Source organism: Pelecanus crispus, chromosome 3 (genome assembly GCF_030463565.1).
Source record: "Pelecanus crispus isolate bPelCri1 chromosome 3, bPelCri1.pri, whole genome shotgun sequence".
In the NCBI taxonomy this organism is placed as follows: domain Eukaryota; kingdom Metazoa; phylum Chordata; class Aves; order Pelecaniformes; family Pelecanidae; genus Pelecanus; species Pelecanus crispus.
The window spans coordinates 40,896,629-40,911,592 of NC_134645.1; the positions used below are offsets into that span (position 1 = coordinate 40,896,629).

The 14,964-nt window shown below is 36.7% G+C and overlaps 1 protein-coding gene across 8 annotated transcripts in view; it reads left to right on the forward strand.

The window, feature by feature from the left end:
• Window positions 1-14,964, forward strand: part of PPM1B (protein phosphatase, Mg2+/Mn2+ dependent 1B) — a 46,388-nt gene that overhangs the window by 16,803 nt on the left and 14,621 nt on the right. For all 8 annotated transcript variants that reach the window (XM_075706671.1, XM_075706666.1, XM_075706665.1 and 5 more), the window contains 2 exons: window positions 5,121-5,984; window positions 7,900-8,017. In XM_075706671.1, the coding sequence (XP_075562786.1) occupies window positions 5,139-5,984; window positions 7,900-8,017 (964 nt within the window). In that variant the 5' untranslated portion in view covers window positions 5,121-5,138. The remainder of the gene's footprint in view (window positions 1-5,120; window positions 5,985-7,899; window positions 8,018-14,964) is intronic.

The window sequence follows — 14,964 nt, forward strand, 5'->3', positions numbered from 1 at the left end:
TAGAGCTGCTGCTTTAGCACTGTATTGCTCAGACTCAGTTTCTTCCATTGCCAGAGAGGGGGAAAGGCTAGTATTTTCTTCCTCTAAAGGCCTTCCAAAAGCCTTTGAGACTTGGTGATTATTGCCACCTACCAGGTGATTGATTTTTTTTTTTTAATTATTGTTCTCTTATTTCTCCCAGAGATGGGAAGGCTACTGGAAGAAAGGAATCCTAGGTTTCCATTCTTGGTCTGAAGAATATATACTGTTTTAGAGAATAGTCTGTGGAGCATTGATGAGGACCAAGGCCTTTTCCATTTCCAGGGAAGCTTTGGGAATTACAGTGGACATGCTCTTGTAGATTTTGAAAGTTTCAGCTAATAATCTTATGTGGGGTAAATATTTTCACCAGAAGGAAATTAAATTGTTTTCTTGGGCCATCGGGTGGATCCAGTTGCTGTCTTCCAACTATGTAATGGGAGGGTATAGAGAAGGTAGGGCTATGCTCTTCCCAGAGATGTGTAATGAAAGACTAAGAGGCAAAGGACACAAGTTGCACTGATGGGAGTTCTGTTTTCATTATGAATGTGGTCAGACATGAACTGGTTGCTCAGAGGCTATGGAATCTCCATCCTTGGAGATGTTCAAAACTTGACAAGGATCTGAACAGCCTGAGGCATCTTTGATGTCGGATATCATATTGATTGAACTTTGAGTAGGGGTTTGGACTAGATAAGCTCTAGAGGTCTCTTCCAACTTAAATCATTCTGTGATTCTGTAACTTGTGAATTCTGACCTGACTTAAATGTTATCTAGGTGCTTGTGTTAAGATTGACTTGTACCTAGGCTAGTGTGCTTAAAAAAAAAAAAAAAAAAAGAGATGGAAACACCAGGTTAGACCTATGATAGGCTTTGCCTTCTGTAGGATTTTTGCAGGTCAGCTTGGCTGAGTCCCACTTTTAGGTGCTCAAGTCTGTTTACTGATCTAGCCTGAGGTGTTGAGGGACAAAGGTAGATGTGAGTACCAGGGTACTGTTTTTCTAGTGGAACTGTTTTCTTTTTGGAAAAAACAAGTAGTGTTTTGTTTGTTGTGGGTTTTGTTTAGGTTTTTTGGTGGTTTTGGGTTCTTTTTAGGCTGCTTTGCTAAAAAAATAAAGTTTGGTATGATACCACAAATTTCATTAAAATATTTCTGATTTACTTTAATTTGTACATAGGTAAATACACAGCTGAGTTTACTGCTAGAGATGAGATAGTTGTGTGTATTGGCACTGTAGATGTGAAGTTCACATTACATTTGTGCATAACACCTGATAAGGATATACTGTACTCACCTGTATGCCATGTTATTTGCTTGTTATTTCCTGTAACTTCCTAGTATTTTTAAAATGCTAAAAGCTGTTACTGTTAAAAATGAAATTTTGAACTGAACAGGTGTTAATCCATTTTAAGTTGTCTTTGTACCTCACTATCACTGATAATTTTGATTGAAAACCTGAGTTTCAAGTCAGTGAAATCACTGTTTCTTTCTTCCATGCTCACTGAAATGGCTTGACTTTTTCAGCTTGTCTTCAAACCAGTTGCTGCCTTATATAGTCTATGTAACGTGCACAGCGATAGAAAGATTTCGTCTATGTGTTTGGTGCCTGTTATAGGACCAGCCATAAGTTGATTCCTAAACTTACTGGTTTTATTCATTGCAAGTTAATCTCTGCATCCTTTAATAAAGATTTGTAATATTAAAATAGGATATTTAGAATCCCAAGAATGTAATCTTGAATAGTATCATCTTTTCAGGTTCTCACTCCTTCTGTGCTATAAGAACTGAAGCTACTTATGAAATTGGTAATGCTAAGATATGAAATTTGTGATTTTGGGGTTTTTCTTTAAACAGTATTTTTTATTTTACATACATAAAATACAACGCTCAATACTGAGCTCACAGGCTTTTGCAATTAGATAGGTTTTGATCTTTTTCCTTAGTCATATGATTTCTTCCACCCTTTTGATTTTTAAGAACATAAGGACATAATCAATTAAAGGAATCTCATACAAGGTCTGAAGTGTTGGAGGACATCTGTCATTTTGGCAACATTTCAGTTGTGTATTACATTTTACTGATAAGAATGTTTTTGCGTGCTTTCGAAATAGCTTTATATTGTGTGTAACTTGTGAATGAGTGGTCATCAGCTATTAAAATCCTTTCACGGATCTCCTTTACTGATGTCAGTTGAACTATAAAACTATGTAGAACCTGTTCAGCTCAACTGAGAACATCAGTTCCTCAGAGCACTAAGAGCACTTGTTTGTGGTGGTGTGTAGCACTGCCTTGCTTTGCTTTTATGACACTATTTGACACTGATTCTCTTGCTTTTTCAAAGCAAAATCAGATCTTTCAAGAGAAAGGGTTGTGAAAAGCATTTTGGCTGTGTATCTCAGTAAGTAATGAATACCTTATTTCTGTTGCTGTGTGTTGCTTCCACTGATTCACGGTTGTTGTGGTTTAACCCCAGCTGGCAACTAAGCACCACACAGCTGGTCACTCACTCCCCCCATGGTGGGATGGGGGAGAGAATTGGAAAGGTAAAAGTGAGAAAACTTGTGGGTTGAGATAAATACAGTTTAATAAGTAAAGCAAAAGCTGCACACACAAGCAAAGCAAAACAAGGAATTCATTCATTACTTCCTATTGGCAGGCAGGTGTTCAGCCATCTCCAAGAAAGCAGGGCTCTATCATGTGTAAAGGTGACTTGGGAAGACAAATGCTGTAACTCTGAACATCTACCTACCCTTTCCTCCTTCTTCCCCCAGCTTTATATGCTGCTCATGATGTCACATGGTGTGGAATATCCCTTTGGTCAGTTGGGGTCAGCTGTCCCAGCTCTGTCCCCTCCCAACTTCTTGTGCACCTTGTCTCCTAATTTGGCTTTACTATAGATTCTGCAGCTGAGCATGTGTACCTTGTACATGGAATGCCCATTTTGGAGAGCATAAAAGGCTCAGGACACTTTCTTTGTCACACAATTCCTTTTTTTTTTAAATGGCTACTTAAGATAATTTACTACATACAAGACTTCTGTTATAACATCAGACTTCTTGAGAGCAGAAGATTGGTACGTACAGACAACTGTTACGCAAGTGTAACGTTCCCTAATAAATGGGAAATGATCAAAAATCATGCTAGTATCTCATAGCTGAACTAGAGGGGGTAATTGCACAGTGTTAGCATTTATACTGTCCATGCAAAACCTCAATTTCTAGATGAATGTTTAAGAAGTTATCATCTTTAGCAAATCTTTCTAAACCTGGAGTCTCATTAGTGTTTTATCACATGTCAGAACAGATAGTTTGAAGACTTGTAATTAGAACATAGGGTAGTACTCCAACATAAGAGATGTTTAAATTCTGGCATTTCTCAGTTGATTTTACTTAGCCAGGTGCTTTCTCTCTACTTGTTTTTTTTGAAAGAAAAAGTACATCAAGTTATATGATGGTCAGTCTCTTACAGAACCACATTGCTCCTTTTGCATAACGTTAGTAGTACCTGAAACAAAGGTCATTAAACCTGAATTAAGACAGACAGTAAAATTAGACTAAAAAGTAAACCAGATAAGGAGTTGCTGCAGTATTTGGGGAAGTTTGTCTAAATTAGTATTAAAGTAAGAGTGGGAGATACATTTCAAAAGAGGCATAACTGGTGAGCAAACTGTCGGTGTTTGTGGAATGTTGGAGATCCTTGGCACTTCGTGTAGGTCACTGTAGCAGAAGTTTGGATTATCTGGAGGGAAGTCTTAAAGTTTATCCTAAAAAGGGAGGTGGAGTGCAGAATCTAACTGCAATCTTTTCCTCATTGCATTGTGCTATTTTTATCTCTCCTGGTCGAGTAAATTGTGTATGCTGAAAATGTGTTTAGATGAGGGGAATGATAGAAGTAAGGATTTCTTAACCTCTTTTTCTGACCTGGTAACAAACTCTTAAACCAGAACTAGATTATCATGGCTCTGCAGGCTTGGTGGGTACTAGTGTGTCAGAGACCTAGTAACTCACTGCTCAGGATCAGTCACGGCAGAATTCTCTCAAATTCTTTTTCGATGAAGGTTGCTATAATTTTAACATCCAGTCAGTAAGGGTTTCATGGGGCAGTCATTTTTAGCATGATCAGATGTTGTGGTATCTGAGTTTCTGAAGTTTTCAGAAAAATACAATGGGACCTGTGGATTAGAGAATGTATTCTCTGCTGACTTCGTAAAGTGCAAGGAGAGGAAGTCAGAAGTCTTCTAAAGCTTCAACATAGATTACTCACATTTTACTCTGCAAGCTTGCTCTCTGGAGATGGTTCTTCCTCATATTTTGAAGTAGGTCTCCAGATACTGAAGAACTTCTAACTTTCTGTGGATTATTTTCTTCCCTTAAATAGCTCATATCTCTTGGAACTGGCTACATTTTAAAATCAAGATCAATGCATTTTTGAACTTAAAATCACATGTAAACACGTGAGTGCCTTTTAGGGATGGTAAAAATGGAAATGTTGTTTTACAAAGAACTAAGTATAATTTATTAAGAGAATCCTGTGAGTAGTTTTCTTGGATCAAAGTGGGATTTGCCTTCTTGTTTCCTTTGGCAGATGGTCTACATTCCCCTATTGTTGCGTTTGTTGTGCTTTACAAGAATACAGTAGCAGCACAGTGCGTGCAAAGCTAGTGAGACCAGTCAGTTCTTATTTATGAAGTATTAGCTTTTCTTCATGCCATGATAAAACTGGAAAGAGAATAGAAGTCATATGGTTGTTATTTTTCCATCATGAATTAGTTTCTGCAGAGAATGACAAAATTGGCAGGGCTGCAAAGGTATGTGAACTACTCTGCTTTCATATGGAGAGCCTTTAATTTTGATGAAGGAGCTCTTCAAAAGACAGAATGCCCCACCAAAAAAACCCCCACCAAAAATGCAATCAGGGGTCTGTTATGTTCACGTCATTCATGTAATTTATTAATTACTTTTCCCCCCGATTGTAGTTGTTGACTTCTGCACACATGCATGCTTTATCACTTGTTTTATAAAGAAGAAACACAGGAAAGGGACAACAAAGCTTATATGGAGTGGTGGGTTTATAAACAAGACTTTTCTTCTCTGTTTTCCAGATTCAATATTGCATAAACATGGGTGCATTTTTGGATAAACCAAAAACTGAAAAACATAATGCTCATGGTGCAGGGAATGGTTTGCGTTACGGCCTCAGCAGTATGCAGGGATGGAGAGTGGAAATGGAAGATGCTCACACAGCTGTTGTAGGTATTCCCCATGGCTTAGAGGACTGGTCCTTTTTTGCTGTCTATGATGGTCACGCGGGATCTCGTGTTGCAAATTATTGCTCCACGCACTTATTAGAACACATCACTAACAATGAAGACTTCAGGGCGACGGAAAAACCTGGATCTGCTCTTGAACCTTCAGTGGAAAATGTCAAAAGTGGAATCAGAACTGGCTTTTTGAAAATCGATGAGTATATGCGCAATTTCTCAGACCTCAGAAATGGGATGGACAGAAGTGGCTCAACAGCAGTGGGAGTTATGATTTCACCTGAGCATGTATACTTTATCAATTGTGGTGATTCACGTGCTGTTCTCTATAGGAATGGACAAGTCTGTTTTTCAACACAGGATCACAAACCTTGCAACCCAAGGGAGAAAGAGCGAATCCAGAACGCAGGAGGCAGTGTAATGATTCAACGTGTTAATGGTTCACTGGCAGTTTCTCGAGCTCTGGGGGACTATGACTACAAATGTGTTGATGGTAAAGGCCCCACAGAACAACTTGTTTCTCCAGAGCCTGAGGTTTGTGAAATTTTAAGGGCAGAAGAAGATGAATTTATCATCTTGGCTTGTGATGGAATCTGGGATGTAATGAGCAATGAAGAGCTCTGTGAATTTGTTAAGTCTAGACTTGAAGTATCAGATGACCTGGAAAAAGTGTGCAATTGGGTAGTGGACACTTGTTTACATAAGGTATGTAACTGTTTTCTCCAAGCAGCTGTTCTAAAATGATCTTCTGTTTAGATGGGTACAGTGTTAACAGCAGTTCCTGGCCTATTCTTCCCCTTCTCCCTCTTTCTTCCCTCAAACCTCTGTACCCATTTGACTATATATCCTTGCTGAAGAATATACAACCATCTTCCTTTGTGCCTGGAGAGGTGATAACAATTGCAAAAATAAAGGTTTATTATTTTCTCAAATAGCGCTTGCATATAGTTCCAACTTAGTTTCCAAATAAAAAATTTTTAAAAAGCATAAATTCTGTGCAAGGTGTTTTGGGGTTTTTTTTTGTTCTTTCAAGTTGGGCAGTGTTCATATCCTTTGCATAAAACCAGTGTTTGCGCTGTCTCCTCTTCAAGGTATGGTTTGTCTGTCATCTGAAGTGGTGTTCTCCACTCTTTTGTAGCTTAGATGGAGAAGCACTACTTTAGCATCTGAGCTTGGTTGTACTCCTCAAATTTAGAGTTTGTTCGGAGCAACTACATGTCAGTCTACAGATGTTTCATCGGTATACCATTTCCAGCATTCCTTGAAAAGTGTAACTTGTACTAGTGCAAATAGAGTTCCTTCATTAGGTCACAGAACAAACATGCAATTTTGAAGAAAATATTAAAATTCAGAATTCTAATACTAAAAGGGTAAGTGATTTTCTTCAGAAATAGGGTTGGATTCCAGGTTATACCATACACTGTACGATTGGTTTAAATGCTGTGGCTTTTCTGACCAAGCACTTGACCAGCCTTGTTAAAGGATACTGACTCTAGTATACTTTGAGTAAAACTGAGCTCTGACCTCATGTTTATTTTATGAAGTCAGATCCTGGATCTCTGCAGTTTGTAACAATATTAGAATGTTGTTCTCTGTCTTCAGGATGTGAATTGTACCACATAGTATTAACTGCTGTAAAAGATAGGTGTCCCCATGTGATTGGTACAAAAGGGAATGTGGAATAACTCCTGAGCACTGCTGAAGGAATTTATTCTAATGTCAAATTCCTACTTAACTCCTTCAGGAGGAGGAACAGTTGTGATAGATGATAGGAACTATCTGGTAGGTTGGGTTTACACAGAAACAATATGCGGAGACTAAACATTCTTAAATTTCTGCCCCCCAAAAATTAAGATCTTTATTTCAAACCAGGGGTTTAAATTATGGTTCTACTGGATCTCCTTGTAAAATACTTAGACACTGTGTTTTTAAATTTGGCTGTGGATTATAATTCTGAAAATTAAATATGAGCAAGAAAGTGATATCAGAGCTTACTAGTGAAGAACTGGCATTAAAGTTAGTATCTGAAAAAAACCTTATGGCTAATGTTGCTGTTACAGATGATAGTCTGTAAGGTCAGCTTGGCCATCCTAAATGAATTCATATTTTGTACTTCTTCAAGTTGCTATGTATGACACAGGTGCATTCTGATAAGGAGACTTACAATGAACGTAATGCCTTACATAAACTCTCTCGAACTGAAATAAAGAAGTAGCTGGAGCTAGCTATTCTAGTAGTATAGGATAAGTGTTCTGCATATCATTTTGCAACATGAGTTGTTTTTTAACTTGGCTTAAGGTAACATTAAATGACTGCCTAGTCTCTGACCTGTTTTCTTGATATTATTTTTAAATGGTTGACATGTAAATAAGTCCATTAAATATTTTAAACTTTAAGACTAAATCTACAATAAAAATCAGTAAAATTAATTCTAGCAAGCAGTTTAGTTGGGAAACTTAGAGGTTCTTATTAATCAAAATACAGTTTTATTGCAAGGTTTCTTTTTTCCCAGGTATACCTTTAATACTGTATTTGGAACAAGTAATAATAATATCATGAGAATAGAAAAATGAAAAATAAGACTAAAGATCCTAACTCTTCTTTTTTCTTTGTCATATAGGGGAGTCGTGATAACATGAGTATCGTACTAGTTTGTTTTTCAAATGCTCCTAAGGTCTCAGATGAAGCAGTGAAAAAAGATGCCGAGTTGGATAAGTACTTGGAATCACGGGTTGAAGGTAAGAAATCAGTTTTGTTCATTAGAAATGCTATCACAGCCTTCTTCAGCATGAAAACAAAACCCCCGAAAGCCATGATGCCACTATATATTGGGTCAAATTCAGGCCTGGTTACAACTCTGAATTTTTGTGTGTCAGGAAAAAATGTTTTAAGTCATGTGGTTAGTTTATCCTGCTATTCCACAAACATTTTCTTAATGTGAGCTTTAGGTTTTTACTCCTGTCTTTACAGGTCAAAATGCAAGCACTGGCCTTTCAGAGTGTTGTATCAGCTAAGTAAATTGTGACAGTTTAATGTCTTGCTTATAAAATACCATTAAAAGGGATACTTGTGATACTTGCTCCCTTATTTTTTTTGTGAAAGTTTTTGACAAAAAGAAAATGCTGTACTGGGTTTTCATGAAGGGACAACTTACGTAATTACCCAAGGTTTTTTAACTACTTCTATTTAAACACAGCTGTGAGTTATTTTTTTTCACATGGACAACTTTTTTTAAATGCACTTTTGTGAAAACTTAACAGAGTATAAATTATCAAAATAACTATGAATACAAGAGCCTTAAATCATCCTTTTGGATTCTGAATGCTTACCAAGTGTCTGTGTAGGTGTGAATAAAAACAATATAATCATCTAGACCTTTCATTGACAACTACACTTAATTCCTAACCAGTTTCATTTAGTCGCTGATTTTATAACTCTGCTTATCCAAAAGGCTGAATGCAACCTCTTCCCTTAAACAGAAACAGCGAAAGGAAAGTTAGCTTGACTAAGACTGAAAGACTTGCCCTTGTATATTTATTGCTTTTCTGCAGCATTCTTAATGTCAGAAAAACTGACATTTGAAGCAGGCTTTCAAGCTGTTGCTTCTAATTTAAAATCTTTCATCACTGGTTAAGGCTGTTCTAAGGTCTGATGACAGCTGTATGTAGTGGCCTTCTGGTCTCTTCAGTCTTCTCAATTATTCTAGTGATCCAGGTATAGCTCAGTTTTGGTAGAATTGACTGAAGCTCAGGGCTGATTTTGAAAGTTTGCCTTTTTTATAATACTGTTCTTACGTTGGCACAGGTTTTTGCAGCAGCAACCCGGGCATGAAAATAACTGAATTCTTGGAACAGTTTGTCTTGGTGTTACAAATGTTGCTAGGATAATACTGTGAAGTAGCATCATTGGAGAGAAGCAGTAATCAGAGGTTTTGAAAGACTTGTTGTTTGGATTCTTTAAACTTCTGTAATCTCATCAGAAGAGTACTGAAGCACTGTCATCCACTTATGGTGATGCAACTTATTAACCCATTTGTTGGAGCTATTGGTTATAGCAACAGTATTCAAGGAGCAAAGGGTTTACTGAAGAGAAAGCTGGCTGAGAGAATTTGTATACTTTTTTGACTTGTTTCAGGCCTGGACTAGAATATTCTGATCACTAGATCTAAGTTTAACTGTGCTTCATGAAGAGGTGGTCCCTTCGCAGATGGATAATGAGTTGTGTAGCCTTCTTAGATGTGTTTGTTCCAGGTGCTGAGACCAGTGGTTTAGCTTTATACTATAGTATTTCTGTCCTGATGGTACTTTTCTGTGTTCATATTGAAAAATGTGATATTGGCAGTCTACCAGACTGTTCAGCAGAGTTCCATGAAAGTAATTTTAAATTTGGGTGCCAAGGTGTTTGGGGCTTTGCAGGTCAGAACCAGCATGATGCCAACATCTTGAGACTGTAACAAGGTCTCAATAACATCAGCTCTGGCCACTGATTGCCTGAGCTTGAGCATTTATAGTGAAAGAAGTTGTGACTGACCTAACTTTCTCAACATGGATCCAGAAATTTTTGAGGTGCCCAAGCATGGTGTGTATAATCTGTAGAGGTGAAATACTTAATTGCCTTTCTTACGACTATTTGATGAGATTTACTAATACAGGACTCTAGCACTATCACATATGAGATAAATGCCACTTCTGTTTTTCTTGTTGGTTTTGGTTTATTTGAACATCTGAGACACGCTCTGGCTTTTTAACATGCTGTAATGGATACTGAAAGGACTGATTGGATGTGCTTTTATTAGAAAGTAGTTAATATCCAAATAAGTAGCATTAGGTATAAATGAGAAGTAATCAGTAGAACCAAGGAGATCAGGAATCTTCTGAGCGTATACAACAGCAAAAATCCCACAGCTAACCATTTGTAATTTTTCTTAACACTAATTCAGTGTAAAATACAACAGTGACGTGGAAATGTACATGCTACCTCTGTGACCTGGTTGTTGTGGACAACTGTTAGTTTTGTCACTTTAGTATCAAAAATTCTCAAACTTATTTTAATGCTAGAAATTACACTTACTGTAGATATTTAATTTTTCATTTGTGTGAAACAGCTGTGAAAATCACTCATGTTCTTTGTCTAGATATCTTTTTTTATTGCATTCTTACTTAAGCAAATGAGGTAAACTTAGGAAGTTTTTTGTGTTTGTGTCAGTGTCCCAGTAATCTAGATGGTTGATGTAACAAACCTTATTTTTTAAATATATATAAGAAGGCCTTCAGGCCATGATAGGGGTTTTCTCTGAATGTGTGTGTCTTGTGTGGTTGTCTTTCCCTCTTGTTTAAATGGGATCTAAATTGAAATGGCTTGCATATTTGTAGTTTCTGTTGAGATTAGAGAGAGCTAATGGTCACTTCAAATGCTAACTCTAAGCATGTTTCTCAGAACTTGGCTTACATCCCAGGCTTCCTAGATGACACTAGTTAAGATAAATACATATTATCTTCCTATGTCTGAATAGAGTACATGAGCTGTTAATGGGCTCTGGGAGAGAGCCAGGAGCAGTTATCTTCACTGACAGCAGTCAGGTGTGCACACAGTGGGTACTGGTTAGTATTCCCTGCTTCTTCGTGGCTCCTCTCTCAATTAGCAAATGGGTGAAAAATGTATGGAACTGCAGTGTGTTTTATTGTTTTCATGAGTGAATGTTAAGAAGATTAATAGAAAAGCTGGCAAATAACTTCTGATCAGAGTGACTGGATTCACTGAGAATGACGTAGGAAGCACTATTCGCTAGTAACAACGCAGTGTTGTAGCATAATTGAGTTACTGTTTTAACATATCAAAATAGCTTCTTAGCAAAAATGTATTTTAACTGTATTGCCGTATTTAACAAACACTACATGCACAAAAAACAAGTGGAGAGTTTGGAGTCTGAACTGATGCAGAGCCATTCCGAATGTAACTCAATTGTTAAGCTGAAGTGCTCCAGAGAAATGAGTTGCTCCAAAGCTTGGACTTCTGTTGCTTCAGCTCTTCTCGATCCCTTGCCCCGCACCCCCCCCGCATGAGTTCCCTGTGTCATTCTGTGTTCTGCTAATTGGACAGAGTGCAAGGCCTTTAAATGTCAAGCATTTAGCAAGGAATGAGAGTTAGCATATTTGAGGAAATTCTTTCAAGAAGTGGAGAAAATAAAGGAAACGGACTTCAGAAGAACTTGAAATGCTTACCTGTTTTCTAAGAAATTTTTGCATTCATAATAAATTCTATGAAATTGTCATTTTGACAGAGTCTCCTTAACTTAAAAAAGAGTTGTTGGACTGCATTTTTTACCTTACATTTATGCCTTGAGTATTACTAGTTCAGAAGTGATACAGCAAAGCTTTAACAAAATGTTTCAAACCAGTAAGCAGCATGAGGAGAATTGTTTGGAAATATTTTGGATTCTTTTAAAAAAGTAGTCCGATTTAAAGGTTTAAGGAATGAGCAGAAAGACTTTAAAAAAAAATGTGGGGGGGATATGATCTCAAGTGTTGGAGTAGTAAGGAAAAGCTTTGGAAGGTGGGAATATTTTTTGATCAGGAAAGGACAAATGCCATAATCAGTTTTGCATTCATCTTTAGACTAAGTGTAGTCTGGAAAACAGTGCATAAAAAGAACTGTGCCTGAAAGGTTGAAACTGCTTTTAATTCTAAAAACTTAAAGCCTGGTAAGTTGTGATGTTGATAATATGGATTTGATCATCTCTTCTAGTTATTTTCAAAAGACAGAAGTTGTATTTCTTTAGATGTTATTCTAAATACAGTTTACACCTTAGGATACTCTTCTTCAGGGAAGTGTATTAATTATACTTGCAGTTCTGATGTGTTTTGAGGCTCTGAACGTGGTAAGCTTGGCAGCTAAGTCCAAGAATCTATGTTCAGTTGCAGCAAGTGATTGTATATAGTGAGAATCTGTAGTAGATTTACTAATGTTTAAAATACCACGCTAGATGATGACTTCCTTTCAAAAGGCAAATAATGGCCTTTGTTCATGTTAAATTAGTGTGCAACAATGTTTCTTTATCTGTTAAAGAATTAACAGCTCACAAGTTATGTGCACTTGTTTGATAGCCAATAACAATTTTATTTATACATTTATACCTGTAGTAGAAACATTCTGAAAAAAATCAGCTTGTCATAGAATTACTAAGCTACAAAGATGGAGATGTCAAAAATACAAGCTATGAGTTCTTACATACTCTCGTCTTTCGGGAAGTGACTAGTTTAAATCAGGGCAACATTGGCACTTAGTATAAAATCCTTTGGACTTCCTGAAGCAATGTTAGTTTGATCAGTGGTATTTGTTTCTAATGAATGTACACTATTCAATATGGAATATTTTTCTGTTTTCTTGTGGGCCTTAAATTTCAAGCTGACTGGACTAACCCATCAAACCTTTTAGACAACAGGTTCTTTTCACTGCTATGCTTGGGCATTTTAAGCTCTGGCTTGGAGAGAAAGGCATTGTTTGAGGCATGCTTTTGTTTGTTTCAAAAAAAAATAAAAAAATGTTCAAAAGCAGTTTAATACTTACACATTTAACATTTGTAGTCTGTCTTGTACATTCCTAAGTAGAATGTGTGTTTGTATAATGAGTTGAGTTAGCAGTTCCATAAGATCTTTCCAGAGTTACTGAAACAAAAGAGAATTACTGTTTTTTACTAAAACAGAGGTGTGGGTTTTTTAACAGTTATTTAAAAAAAACAAACTCAGCAAGTGATAGTTTACAGACATTTCTAGTGGAAGAACTGTATACCAAAGCTCTTTTTCTAGTTTGGGTCTTGAGGTTGACAGAATGTGTATAACTGCATTCCAAAGCTGCCCATTCAAGAGTATTCTGAAATACTTGTGAGGCTGTAGTCAGTAGCTTGTGATAGTCATTTATGATGGTGAGGACAGCTGTGGTTCTGTTTTGAGTCACTTAATTGGTTAATTTCCAAAGTAATACAGGTGTTGGACAGTAGTTAAATTATGCTAGGTCAGTCTCTTCTTACTGTCACTTTCAAATGCTGCTTCCTGTTCTCTGTTTCTCTCTGTTTTTTAGAGATCTGAAGTTTGGTCACAGGAAGAGAAAACTAGGCACAGAAGTCAATTCAATACTCTGATATGTTTCAGTTTATTTGAAAGTGTGTATCAGGCATGCTGTTAAAAAGAAAAAAAAACAAACAACCCGCCAAAAAAACCCACACTAGCCCCCCAAATCATAAGTAGGGGCTTAAACAGTTTTAATAGTAGATGAATACTCAGTTAACACAGTGAGTTGGATGGTGCATTTTACATATGTGGAATATATACTATGTAAAACTGATTTGTCATGATCTTACAGCTGGAAATCAAAGGAGATGCTGGAACATAGAAAACTTGTAACGCTGTCTGGTTGGGGACTTGCATTATATAAAATTGAAATAAAATTTTGTCTGAATTTTCAAAATTCAGATCTCTGAGTTAAGTGTTAGGCTTTTAGTGAGAAGTATTTTAGGAGTATAGTAGTAGACTTTATAGTGGACTTTCATGGATTTGCATATATGATAATATCAGGAAATGATTCTTCCAGTGTCTGAATTGTATTAGCAATGCAGATGCAAAAGTTTCTGCAATCATGTTTTGCACATTCAGGGAAAAAATTTAATTGCAGGGTTATTCTTAACATTATAGAGATGAAAGTGAAAACCTTATAAATGCCTATAAATCTGTTTCTGAAAACATTTGGTTTCTTTCTCTAGTGGCCTTTTGTCAAACAAATCCACAGTGTGTATCTGCTAACTGATGTGTAATGAAAAAAGGTCATGCTTGGTCATTTGCTTTAGTCTCGGATTTTCTATTAGGAGGCTTTTATTTGAAGAGAGGGGACATGTTCTGGATGAAATTATTCACTCTGATATCAGGAAAAGAAAACGGAGATGGTCAGTTTCACCAGAATTCCTGAGTTGGCACCTTCTAGAAATGGAGAAAAGATGCTTGTGGTTCTCTTCAGCACTCCCTGAGAAGTGGTTATACAGTATAAAGTAAAAGTTTTCAGTACCAAAAATTATACAGCAATCCTTAGTTGTGATTGCTTTAATTAGCTTTTAAGAAGATATAAAAATCTTATGCTTGCATTAATATTTAGTGCTTACTTCTGTAGCCTTTCTTATTAATTCTTGCTGTTTGTCTATAAAAAGCAGTGTATGCATAAGACATGTTTCCTATCAGATGTGACTCAGCAAAATTATGTTATAGTGGTACAGCCTACTTCTAGGTAGGTAGAACTGCACAAAGGGATGCAATGTATAGGAGGACTTGTGGCTGATTTGTGTGAATGTGTATGGAAGAAGTCATCAAAAGCCTAAGATTCAGGCGTATGTATTCAGCTGTCATTTCCTTTGCTAGCCGTGATTCATTCTTAATGGATGGATGTATGATAATATACGTAAAGTTTCATGGAAGAATGTTTTAATCACTTCTAGTAATAGTATGCCTAACTTATTCATTACAGAGATTGTATGGTGCTGACTTAAAATGGGGCTTAGAAGCATAGTGCCTTATTTGGTACAGGGCAGTAAAACTATTCTAAAAGTAGAGTTGCTTTTAGGGGGCTTTCCTACAGATCTCCCTCATACAGAGTAAGCAAGTACCTTGTAAGCACTTGTTGTTTTTAACAGTCCTGAGAGAAG